Genomic DNA, 13,253 nt, shown 5'->3' with positions numbered 1-13,253 from the left:
TTGGTTTATTTCACTGATTAAAACATAAATATTTTTTAATGTTTCAATGTTCGCAATTTTGCTTTGTACAGAAGTTTTATACATAAGTTAATGAATTGTCCCGGAAAGGTACAGAACTAAACGAAAAAGGAACAATAAAATTTGAATGTATAAATCTTAGGCCAGAAAAAAAAGCAAAAATTTTAAAAGAGTGTTCGTTTTGAATCACTAACGAAAAATTCTATTGAGTAGTGAAAAATAACTGAGATATTTAAATCCATATTTCGACATATATTTAAATCCAAAACATACAAATACGAAGTGCAATATTATTAATGTATCGTCTTGATTTTTATCATTTTTTTTCTTGGAAAGCACTGCAGACTGTTTTTGATCGACGGCAATTTCGGGTAGATCGAGCGAGGCTTTCACGGTCAATTCTTGTCTTTGCGAAATGTAAGCCGTATTTACAAGTAGTGGAAATGGTCGATTTGGTCAACTTTGGTGAACGTTTTAGGCCACTCGAGTTTTATGGTGGGGTTGGGGGAGGTTTTAGTGCAGCCGCGGCCACAATGGGGCGAGCGCGAACCGGAAAGGACCCATTTCATCCGGTTTTTGCGCATAATAGTCACGACCCCGAATAAAAATTATATGATATGTGATAATGGGACCCTTTATAACCGCCCCATCCCGTGGCAACCCCCCTCTCTCCCGATCCCCGTTCCGCTTTTATGCCTCATGTATATTTATGCGCTTCCTACTCCGCCGCGCACCGTCTCTGAGCTTTTATGTTTGTACAATCGCAATCAAATACATAAAATGCACGTTTCATGCGAGCTCGGATGTTTTTTTTTAACAAAGTCTATATAAAATAGATACCACAATTGAAATATCAACGCGCGAAACACTAGCATAAAATAAAACCAAAAGGAACGTGTACATATGTAGTTGAAAGACAGTCAACAGAAATGAACCATGAAAAATAATCGTTTTTCAATTTAACCTTCCTGGTTTATTTGATTACTAAATTTCACTAAATTTATCACATGTTTTCAAAACTTTTGTTGCCACTTTATTTTAGCCATTACGGTACTTCCTTGATGTCATTATCATATTTAAGTTAACTTCAATGCATAGAAAAAAATGTTTTAATTTAGTTTTAAAATTGACAACATAACACTAATAAGACGAGTAGGTGGCGAAGAGCCAAACAAATACGTAATCAAAATTTTTGCTAATTTGGATGTGGTTATTACTATTATTTTTCATCATTGAACTTAGATCATCGAACTTATCAGAAACGATTTAAATTTCCTTCGTTGACCAAAGCGCACAAAATGGCAAAGTAGCAAAATGATTGGAAGACTGTAGTAATAGATACTGAATAGATATTGAAGCGAAACATACATAGAATAGGCTAGCAAAAAATGCACGTCAACATTTCGGCACAACACTGCACGGACACAACACTACTTCTATTCATACTATACAGCACCGCACGTTTTCGGCACGTTTATACTTGTTTTGCAAAGCAAAACATTACAAAGCATGACGATACAAAATCGAGTCAATGTTTTCAAAATATGACGTTTTAAAAAATATTTATAAGCACATGGCAGCACTTTCGTCAGTACAAATGCACTCGCCACTAGGATTTCACGTTATGTATGAATATTTCCACAGTGGCCAGAGAAAACATGTACACGTATGTACTACTGTATCATAAAAGATGTACATGTACTGCTGTATAATATGTCGTTTACTGCTGTTTTAAATACGTCACTAGCACATTACGGAACATGTGAATGTTTCCATATAGATCAGAGGTTCCCAAAGTGGTACGTGAGGACTGCCAGGCGGTCCCTGACAGGAAGAAAAAAAAATGGCGGTCCACGAGATGTAAATGGGGGTCCATGGACCGGAATCAATGGAATCAAATTTAATCAAAATAATGCGGGTTTAAATAGGTCAAAGTAAACTATCTCTTAAATTAATGTAACAAAATATATTTATATATTTTGTTCTTATATATTCTTATATATATATATATATATATATATATATATATATATATATATATATATATATATATATATATATATATATATATATATATATATATATATATATATATATATATATATATATACATATATATATATATATATACATATATATATATATATATATATACATATATATATATATATATATATATATATATATATATATATATATATATATATATATATATATATATATATATATATATATATATATATATATATATGTAACGTGGGGGTGAAGTGGGTGGCTTTGACTGAACAGGGAAAGACCAGCAGAGATGGGAGTCCAAAGGAAACGACAGTTCTCAGAGAAAGCTGTGGTCCGACTCGACTTCCGAAGGAAAGGGCGCTTCTTTTATAGCTGAGAAAGTAGCGGTACTTTCTCCCACTCCCCAGCATCCGAGGGCGGGGGTAGTTTCCCCCCCACTCCTTCGGCTGCGGGGGCGTACGTTACACTGCCCTCTCCTTCAGGATCGGTCGTCTCGAGCGATTTATTAATGTACAAAAGCATATACAAACAAATACAAGGAAATTCAATAAATAAACAAATACAAGGAAATACAATACGGGGTTTTAATTTTAGATCGGATCCGGTGTTGCGAGGTATCGCGCTAATCTGTTGACGTGCACCACCAGATACCGGGAGTTCCCTGTTTCCCGGCGGATCCGATAGACCACGTCGCTGATCCTCTTAATAATCCGGAACGGACCTTCCCAAGGGGGCTGGAGTTTAAGGGTGCGACCGGGCTTCTTGGCTGGGTTGTGCAACCAAACGCGATCGCCCTCTTCGTATCGTGGTTCCCAGATCCTCCCGTCGTAAGCCGCTTTCATTCTTTTATGCGTCTTCTGGAGGTGTTTCCGAGCGAATTTGTGCGTTTCCGCCATCCCTTCTATGAGATTTTGGACGTATTTGTGGGCTGATTGCTCGGGTATACTGTCCGGGGGTCCGCCGTAAATAAGTTGGGGCGGAAGGCGCATTTCCCTGCCGAACATCATCAGGGCTGGCGACTCTCCTGTCGCGTCGTGTGGGGTTGAGCGGTAAGCCATGAGGAACGGGGACAGCATCGTGTCCCAGTCTCGTTCTGCCTCCTCGTCGTAGTAGGACAGGAATTTCCGGAGGTATCCAAGTAGAGTGCGGTTTAACCTCTCGATCATCCCGTCCGACTGAGGGTGGTAAGGGGTCGTCCGAGTTTTGCAGATGCCCAATTTATCCAGCGTTTCGGCAAAGACTCGGGCTTCAAAATTACGGCCTTGATCGGAGTGCAGTTCTCGAGGTGTGCCCAGTTTGGCGAAGACATGGGTTACTAGGGCTTCCGCTACCGTTTCCGCCTCTTGGTCCGGTAAGGGAATGGCTTCTGGCCACTTTGTGAAGTAATCAGCGGCCACTAGCACGTAACGGTTCCCCCTATTGGTAACCGGTAGTGGTCCCAATATGTCGATCGCCATTCGGTCCATCGGTGCCCCTGACACGTATTGCCGCATGGCCGCCCTGTTCCTCGTATGTGGTCCGTTTTGCGCTGCACACCTGGGGCATTTTTCGCACCATTTTATAACGTCGGGGCGGCATGTTGGCCAGTAGTATCGGCGGCGGACATTCTTTAGCGTTTTATTGACGCCGAAGTGTCCGCCAGTCGGGGAACTGTGCATCTCCCATAGGATTTCATTTGTGTGGCTCTCGGGAATGACCAATTGCAGGATCTGACGCTCGCCGTTTGGGCTTTCCCATCGCCGGAAGAGCTGACCCTGGTCGACAGTTAGTGCGTCCCACTGGGCCCATAGAATCCGAACTTCGGGTTCTTCTGCCGAAACTTCTTCCCACAGTGGTCGTCTCCCGGACTCTTTCCAGGCGATGAAGCGTGAGATTGTGGAGTCGGTGGCCTGGGGACTTTGTGGGTTCCCTAGAGTGACGAGTTTAGCTTCGGGTGCTATTTGCTCACTCTCTATTTTCGCGCATTTCGGGCAGTCTGGGTCACATGGACGTCTAGAGAGGGCGTCGGCGTTGCCGTGTTTCTTCCCTGCTCGATGCTGTACGTCCATGTGGTACTGTCCCAGTCGTTGCAACCAGCGGGCCCATTGACCTTCAGGTTTTCTGAAGCTGCGGAGCCACGTCAGTGCGGCGTGATCGGTTCGGAGTGTGAAGGGGCTTCCGTACAGGTAGTGGTGGAAGTGCTCTACTGCGTCGACGATGGCGAGCAGCTCTTTCCGGGTGACGCAGTAGTTCCGTTCCGGTACCTTCAAGGTGCGACTATAGTACCCGATCACCTTCTCCTCGCCGTCTTGAACTTGGGAGAGCACGGCTCCGATGGCATGTTGACTGGCATCCGCGTCCAGAATATAGATTCCCTCGGGTCGGGGGAATGCCATTGTTTCCGCATTTGTCAGAGCGTTTTTGAGGGCATTGAAGGCATGCTCGCAGTCTTGGTCCCACGTGAAGACTGTTTTCTCCTCCGTGAGACGATGCAGTGGTTTCGCCGTTTGCGCAAACCCTTGCACAAACCTCCGGTAATAGGTGCAGAGGCCTAAGAAGCTGCGGAGTTGTGCCTTCGATTTGGGGGTGGGCCACTCTCTCACGGCTTTTGTCTTCTCTGGATCCGTGCAGACGCCGTGGGAGCTGATTTTATGGCCAAGGAAGCAGACCTCATTCCTAAACAGCTGGCACTTCCGCGTATTTACTTTGAGTCCGACCGCAAGTAGGCGTTTGAGGACCGTCTGGATGTGTTCCAAGTGGGCCTCCGGGGTCGGACTAAATATTATGATGTCGTCGAGGTATACCAAGGTTGATCCGGTCAGGTCGCCGAGAATGTCTTCCATTAGCCGGGAGAATGTGGCAGGCGCGTTGCAGAGGCCGAAAGGCATAACACGGAATTGGAACAGACCAAATTCAGTGGTAAAGGCGGTTTTTGGTCGGTCTTTCTCTTCGACTGGGACTTGCCAAAAACCACTCTGCAGGTCCAACGTCGAGAAGAATTTGGCGCCCGCGAGTCTGTCCAAGACGTCGTCCATTCGTGGCATCGGGAACGAGTCTTTCGTTGTCACGGCGTTTAACCGACGATAGTCAACGCAGAGGCGCAACTCGCCGGACTTTTTCGTGACCAATACGATGGGGGAGGCCCAGGGACCGGCTGCTGGTTCGATTATTTGTCTTGTCAACAAGTCGTTGATGAGGGACCGTACCTCTGTCTTCTTGTGCAGCGGTATTCTGCGAGGGGCCTGTTTGATGGGGGCGGCGTCGCCGCTATTTATTCGATGGCTCCCTTTATGGACTTGGCTTAAGTCCCGTTCGCTTTGGGCGAAGGCTTGTCGATGCTGGAGGAGGGAGTTGACGATCGTCGACCGTTTTCCAGGTGGTAGGTCGATGATAGCAGCGTCCAGTTGGCGGGGCAGGTCGTCTTGTCGCTTTCCGTTCAGTTCGTGTCTTTTTATTTCCTGACACGAATGGACTGAACTTACTGGTCGATGGGGCGCAATGTCGTTCCGGAAAGTGACCCTTGTCGTGGTTCCTCCCAGTTCGACGATCGTATTGAGGTGGCGCAGGAGATCCATCCCCATGATGACCTCTGAGGAGAAATCAGTGACGGCAAATTTCCATCTCGCTTGTGTGCCTTTAATTGCCAACGTAGTCTCGGCCCATACGTAGATCGCTACGTGTCGACCGTCTGCGACTCGTATTCTTTCCCTTTTGTCGTTCACCCTTTTTCTATGTTCGCGGGGAATTTTGGCGAACAGTTTGCTGGAGATAACGGAGACGCTTGCCCCGGTATCCAACAGTACCCTACATGGTACTCCTCCGATCTCGCCTTCGGTGTCTAATACGAAAGGTGAGTCGCCGACGCTCCCTAACACTGGGACGGGCTTTTCTTCGTCTTCGATGATCAGTCCTGCCCGTGTGGAACTGACCATTATTCTTTTCCCGACTGGGATCGCACCTCTTCCTCGTCGGAGGCGTTCTCGACTGCCCGTACCTTCGGACAGTTCCGCCCGCGACATTGTGGGCTTCCGCAGTTTCGGCAGTTCCTTTGCCCTTGCCAGGGCGGTCTGTTGCCGTTACGGCCCTCCGCTTGCCAGGGAGGTCTGTGACCGTTACGGCCCTCTGCTTGCCAGGGAGGTCTGCTGGCGTTTCGAGCTGCGGTATTGAAGTGAGGCTGGTGGTCTTGGGCTGGTCTGTTGGCCGCCCCCCTCCCTTGACTCCTCAGCCGTTTCGCATCCCTCGCGTGTTTTGCGAGCCGTAACAGCTCCTGCAGTGGGGTCTTCGGATCTGCGGTGAAGACGGCAGCGCGGATATCCTCGTCGTGAAACGACAATATGAGGAGTATCTTGTCTAGGACGTCCAACGGGATAGGCTCTGGAAAGGCCTCCATCCTTTTTCGACGGATGTCCGCGAACCGAGCTTCTATGTCGTCGTTGTTGCGGATCGACGGGGAAATTAGGTCACGGAATGCGTCGTACGGGTGTGGCGAAGATTTGAAACGCTTCACCAGCCTCTCCCTCAGCTCCTCGTACGCTTCGTACGCTTCTTTCGGTACTTCGTCGATGAGGAATATTCTCGCTTGACCTCGTAGAGCGAGAATGAGTGAGTTTGCCGTCGGTTCGCAGCGTAGGGCTCGTGACACGATTTCAAATTCGCGGATGAATCGTTCTACGTCGCACGTTCCGTCGAAAACAGGAAGCTCGGTCGGTTGCTTGTGGATGGTGCTTCCTAGCATGGGGTCGGTGACAGGTCGTGGAGTAGCGTCGTTTCTGCATACTGATGACGAGGGACTCAGTGTGCTCGCCGGAACCGCTGGGACCCTCGTTGAAGGGCTTGCCGGAATCGCTGGCGTGCGTGTTGTGGTGTCCCTCTCGAGAAGCGCGACGAGTCGCGCCATCTGCTCCTCCAGTCGTTCCACACGTGATGGTTCGTCCAACTGGTGAGGAGATGCCTGTCTCCTTTTTGGGGGCATCTTTGCGTGGTGTATTCCTTTTGCGGCTCAGGTCAAACACTTCTGACACCAGTGTAACGTGGGGGTGAAGTGGGTGGCTTTGACTGAACAGGGAAAGACCAGCAGAGATGGGAGTCCAAAGGAAACGACAGTTCTCAGAGAAAGCTGTGGTCCGACTCGACTTCCGAAGGAAAGGGCGCTTCTTTTATAGCTGAGAAAGTAGCGGTACTTTCTCCCACTCCCCAGCATCCGAGGGCGGGGGTAGTTTCCCCCCCACTCCTTCGGCTGCGGGGGCGTACGTTACATATATATAAATATATATATATATATATATATATATATATATATATATATATATATATATATATATATATATATATATATACTTTTATCATTTTTCACATCCTTTTTAAAATAACAACGTTAGTTCCTTTATACTATGTCTCTGTATGTATACACATAAGTATAATTTTTCTATTCTGCAATCTCTTGGCAAAAAATAAAATACCACGTCGAAAACACTAGTATTGATTTAACAGCAGTTTTTGCCAGTTGTAAAGTTTTCTTTTGATTTAGTGCCCCAATTTTGAAACTTTTCCCCGGAAACAATTATTACGCTTCCGACTTTCGATTATATTAAATTTTTGATGATATATCGACGCAAAACTAAGACCGTTAATTCAAAGGAAATGTCGTAAATTTCTGCAGAATCGATTGTTTCTCGAAAATTTAGCGCTCCGCAGAATATCGATTAAATAATTAATTTGTTCAATTTTGATTTGTTTCAGGTTCTCAGGTGGTTCCACACACAACTTAAGAAGACATCAATAATGGAATATACACATTTTACGGCTATGGATATCGCAGCTTCTTGCGCGAAACAGTGTACACGTGCGGTCAACGATTTTAAATATAGATGAGAAATGTAAAAAAAATTCGCGAATTAATAATAATCGAAATTGTTTTGAAATGGCGTTTGGTGGGTGGAAATGTGCGACTTCGCGCTTTTCGCCCAGCTTCCCGCCAACTAAGGAGCTCTTGGAGTGTTTCAAAGTCGTCGCTTTGATGACGATTATGGTGATCGGTAGTGTCAGTGGAAATTTGTACAATATCAAAGGTGGACGCAATTCCATGTTGAGAACTAGAGTGATCTCCACGAGATATGGAAAGCTGCAAGGGATCATACTGCCGATGGATCAGCATAAATATTTGAAGCCGGTCGAAGTGTACCTGGGAGTACCTTACGCGACACCTCCCCTAGGGATAAACAGGTGAGAATATCTGTTAAATTTTATATAAAGTGCATTATTGAATGACGCGAGTGCATCGTGTGATTCTTTCAGGTTCAGTCCCACGAGGACGCCCTCTCCTTGGGAGGGCGTGAAGACTTTGGACTCTCCTGGTCCAGCGTGTCCCCAGAAGCTGCCCGATATCAGCAACGAGACAGCGTCGTTGACGAGAATGCCCAAGGGTCGTCTCGAATATTTGAGAAGGCTGTTGCCGTTTCTGTCGAATCAGAGCGAAGATTGTCTCTACATGAACATATACACGCCGGTTCAAGGTACTTCAATAATTAATATGAAATGGTTATCTCTGCGAGCGAGTTCGGAGGACAAACACGTGTAGTCGTATGTACCTGTTCACCGCTTTAAATAAATGTATCGCAAATTCTGCTCGAGTCCTTAATTGAAACGTGTTCAGTGGAGTGCTGGTATCGTAGAGCTACATACATCGAAATGAACGTGTTTCCCATAACGTATTGCTCTCAGCATTTGTACTGAGGAAGCTTTATCTAACCGAGCATGTCGTCGTTGAGATTCGCAACCTCTTCGATATTTATGGTATGAGGAATATTTGCGGTATCGACATGGAAATAAAAAGATTCGCCGATTCGTTTGATTTTGTGTATCGCCTTTTTGACGTTCTGTGCGCGTAGTTCGGAATATTTCCAGTTTAATTTCTTTGATTTGATACTTGAAAGAAATTGTTTCGTTTAAAATCTATTTATATTTATAAAAATTAAGACAATATATAAAAAACAAAATAAAAATGCAATTTAAACAATATTTTAATATGAAATGTACGACAATATAAACTATAAATATATAAAATGTGTGAAATTTCATGATTAGGATTTCAATCAAAAAGATTTCAATCAAAATTATGATCCCGGCTTAAACTAATGTAATTCAATATATTACTAAGAGGTTTGGGCCGCCTTAATATCATTACATACATACGTACATACTTATGCGGCCATTTATTAGAAAGATTATGAAGTATTTTCAAACGTGCCTATTACGATTATTTTTCACCATCGTAATGGCGGACTTGATTTCCACATATATTGATGACCAAACCAGGCAAAATGGTAAAGTTTGAAAACGATCGGAAGAGTGTGGAAAAAAAGTCAATTAGTCTGTTATTATTATAGTAGTTAGAGGATCAATTTTTGGTATTGAAGGATTTTAAGTATTTTGGAAGATGTTGGAGCCGATTGAATGGTTTTTTCCTATCTTTCATATGATTGAGTAACGACGGGCAAATCTCAGAAAAATTTCGACAACTTATTGCCAACACTGACTAGTAATTTATAAATATGAGTTTAATACTTTTATAAAGAGCATTGAAGTTCTTGATTTACTGGAGGTCTACAAGATGTACATAAGTGAATAGAAAAGTTGTAATGACCCGTCACATGCAACCTAATTTTATTTCATAAATGATCATAAATAGTGTATAAAAGACGATTTTGATAATAAATGTCAATTTATGTACATATGTACATAGATGATGATGATGATATATACATATGTATAAATTAAATTTATTAAAATCTAGTTAAACGTTTATTTGTGAAAATAATTATTATAATGGGCTCATATTTAAAAATTCAATGCTCATAGGATGAAAGGGTTACCGACATAGATAATAATATTATTACTTTATTTTTAAAAAGGTTTGCTGAATATTTTAAAGGAGTTTGGAGATGAAAAAATCAAATAATATGATTTTTCAATGTATGCCAATATACTTTTAATGTTTTTGTTTTTAATTTATCTATGTACATAGTAACAATATATTAAGTTTTGTGATCATGTGAAAATGCGAGCTCTAGATTTTTTGAACACTTCTAGAAATATCAATTGATTGAAAATAAAAAAATAATTAAGCTTTTTATAATGAAAGTTTTTCTTTTTATCGTTTATTTAACGAAAGACGATCGTAGCTTACCTACGACCGAATCTCATAATATGTATTTTTGATATACTATTGAAGTAATGATAATAATAATATAAAAAGTAGGGCAAATATCGTTTTAAATTTATGAAATGATGTGATACTTTTTCACCGTGTATTTATCCGAGTAAAAGGCAAAAGTGCACAATGCCGTTGTTTAGCCCTAAGGCCTCAACATGATGATGTGGGGCTTGTGCTTTTCAATAGTTGCCTTTTATACGATGATGAGGCTTTACTACATACCTATGCAGTTTTTCCCTTCCTATGTATGCTCATATGTGAATAGTACTCTATTATGTATGGAAGAAGTGGATCTTTTGAACACTTTTGATTTTCATACGGGTGTTTACGCGAACTTTTATTTTACAAATTAATAAAAAATAACTTGAAGTCCACTCTGATGACCTGTCATCGATAGCGCTGATCCGCTGTTTGACCTTTCGCTGAATTTGATTTACGAGTTTGTTCAACGGCACTTCAATCATGTTAACGATTTCAATACACGTGTGTGTATTACGTATTTTATATATATATATAGTGGGAACGTAAACAAAGCCAAGGGAGCTTAAGGTTACACAAAGCATCGATTCATAGTCGATTAGACCCTTGGGACGTGTGAGGTCTATTAACGAGATGATCTGCTGATATCTAGCCGTACTCTGAGATTTGCTGTTATGGTTACAGCTAGGCAAAGTGCTAATAGTTCCCCGAGGAATAATTACATCTGAACTTATATATGTTCGTCGGTGTAAAATTGGGTTTATCGCGAATCGAAAATATACTGGAAATATTTACAAAGCTCGTAATAATATTTCAGGGAGATTTAATATATTCTTTTAATTTGTAATTTATTTTATTTAGGTTCGAAGAAGTGTTGACGATGAATAAAGAGGAATAAAAAAAATATATATAAGGAAAAATAAAATATACGGAATGAATCAAATAAAATATCGAATGAATGTTTTCAAAATATATTTTATTTTACATTTGAAAAGATAATTTATGTATACACATTAAGGTATTTAATCAACGCGACACACTTTCAAGCAAAAATGGAAATAAATTCAATCGCATTTATTTATTTATTCATTGCGTGAAAAGAACTCGGTGAAAGCCTCTGATATTATATTTCGAACGGATCTTTCCTCCACGTGAGATAAAAAAACCCCACAAGAATTAAACGTTTCTGTGTGCGAAAAATTCCGTGGCTATTGGAAAATTCATATATTATACTTTTATGAGTATGTGTATATGTGTGGAATTTGAATGGATTCAAAGAGTTTCATGTCGCAAAAAAACCAAATAAAAAGGGGAAACGTATCAATCAACGCTCGCGTCGGAGTATGCGGGCAATCCGTCATTCCTCGGAAAAGCGATTAAGCTCTCTGTACAGAGCGATGAGGGCGGATACTTTGCAGCTTTCACTTCTTTTATTTTTATTTTTTTAATTAAAATTCCAATGAAATTAGGCTAAACATCATGACAGTAAAAATAAATAATATGTTTTTCGTAAGAGAATTACGAACATTCGTCCGTGTAATAATTAACGAAAACAAAATATGGACATTTTCAATCTAAAGAGATTAAAACACTCCCATGCCACAAGAATTCACTTCAAAAAGTTGAAGTAAATCTTCATTTTATGATGTTGTTTCATTTTTTCACGTGCTTTTTTTTTACGTATCACGATAGCTTTGTCTTATCAGCATTCATTGTAGAAAGTCGAATATTCCCTTGATTTTTGGTGCATTTTTAATGTTGTGAAAGCAGTCTATTTATTACCTCTTTTTATTACTAGCCGATTACGTTTTCGCATAAGCTGTTTTCATAAACATAATTTAAAAATCCCGAAAATGCATCAATAATGCACTTTTCTTCATTTCGAGAAATATTTCCCAAAACATTAAATATCTTTTGGCCTGTAATACGGTTATTCTGCTTTCCAGAGATTTTGGACATTTCGAATTAAAAGAAGTGATAACAATTTGTAAATTAAGTCAAACAGAAATTGTGTTTTTGGAACTGAAAATTGGACTTTTGCCATTTTCAAATATATACATATGTATATGTAAATACACAGCCGTGGACAGATATACATACTAAGCCACTTGTAAAAAATGCTTTTGACCGAAAATATTCGGGTATTTGAAATAGCGCTACTTACATCGCATCTTATTGGAAATTTCTCAATTGCTTAAATCTTTCTCTTTTTTGGTTCCATGTGACGTCTTCTTACGATTTGTGAAGAAAATTTTAAATTTCATCATTTTTTCACCTCTCCAGCAAGCTCAAAAGGTCCGTTTTTGGAAATTTGAAAGACATTAGATCTTGACAGCGTTTTATCCTTATTTTTCACGTTTTTGATTGATTTTATAGCTTTTTAATGTCGTTTGGACCTCACATCGCGATAGTTAAAGTTAAGTGGAAATTTTTATCCATCCTAACTTTTTAAAATGTATTAATACAATAGAAACACAAACGATAAAAAGAGCCCAATATAACCACCGATTTGCGCAGCTTTTTTTTAAATAAAAATTTTGTATTTTTTAAATTACAAGCAACTCAAAGAAGATAAAATAGGTTTAAGCAATAAAGGAATTTTCAGTAAGACGCAGTGCAGTAGTGGCTGTTTCAAATAATGTTATAATTTTTCCACGGCTTATTAATAGTGATTCGTTGATAAAATCACATAAAATGTATTTTTTGAAACTATTTTAACTTGATTAATAGAAATGCTGCAATTATCATATTGCATTTTTGAAATGTAATGTGATTTTTTTTATCATTTTTCCACAAAATTAAATATTTACGTTTAATAGCATATTCTAACTGTTTGACATCATAAACCTCCACACAAATATATTTTTAATTAATAGGTAAACACATAAATTCACTTTTACTACGGGTGGAGGGAATGGGGTGGTTTTTATCTAAATGAATATAAATCATCAAATGACCGACCACCAAAAAAACACGAGACTTTATCGTAGTACAAGCGAAAGTAGTGAATTTATTTAGTAAGGCGGGTGCGATACGCCCAATTTGTATT

The 13,253-nt window shown here is 40.6% G+C and overlaps 1 protein-coding gene across 1 annotated transcript in view; it reads left to right on the top strand.

The window, feature by feature from the left end:
* Nucleotides 1–7,933: 7,933 nt before the first annotated feature.
* The window catches only part of LOC143909163 (neuroligin-4, Y-linked-like), a 91,947-nt gene continuing 86,627 nt past the window's right edge, over nt 7,934–13,253 (top strand). Inside the window, exons 1-2 of the mRNA XM_077427063.1 lie at nt 7,934–8,235; nt 8,308–8,525. Of these exons, the coding sequence (XP_077283189.1) occupies nt 7,934–8,235; nt 8,308–8,525 (520 nt within the window). The remainder of the gene's footprint in view (nt 8,236–8,307; nt 8,526–13,253) is intronic.

Source organism: Arctopsyche grandis, chromosome 3 (genome assembly GCF_051622035.1).
Source record: "Arctopsyche grandis isolate Sample6627 chromosome 3, ASM5162203v2, whole genome shotgun sequence".
Taxonomy (NCBI): domain Eukaryota; kingdom Metazoa; phylum Arthropoda; class Insecta; order Trichoptera; family Hydropsychidae; genus Arctopsyche; species Arctopsyche grandis.
The sequence above is the reverse complement of the archived record's forward strand: the minus strand, read 5'-3'. Positions and strand labels throughout refer to the sequence as shown.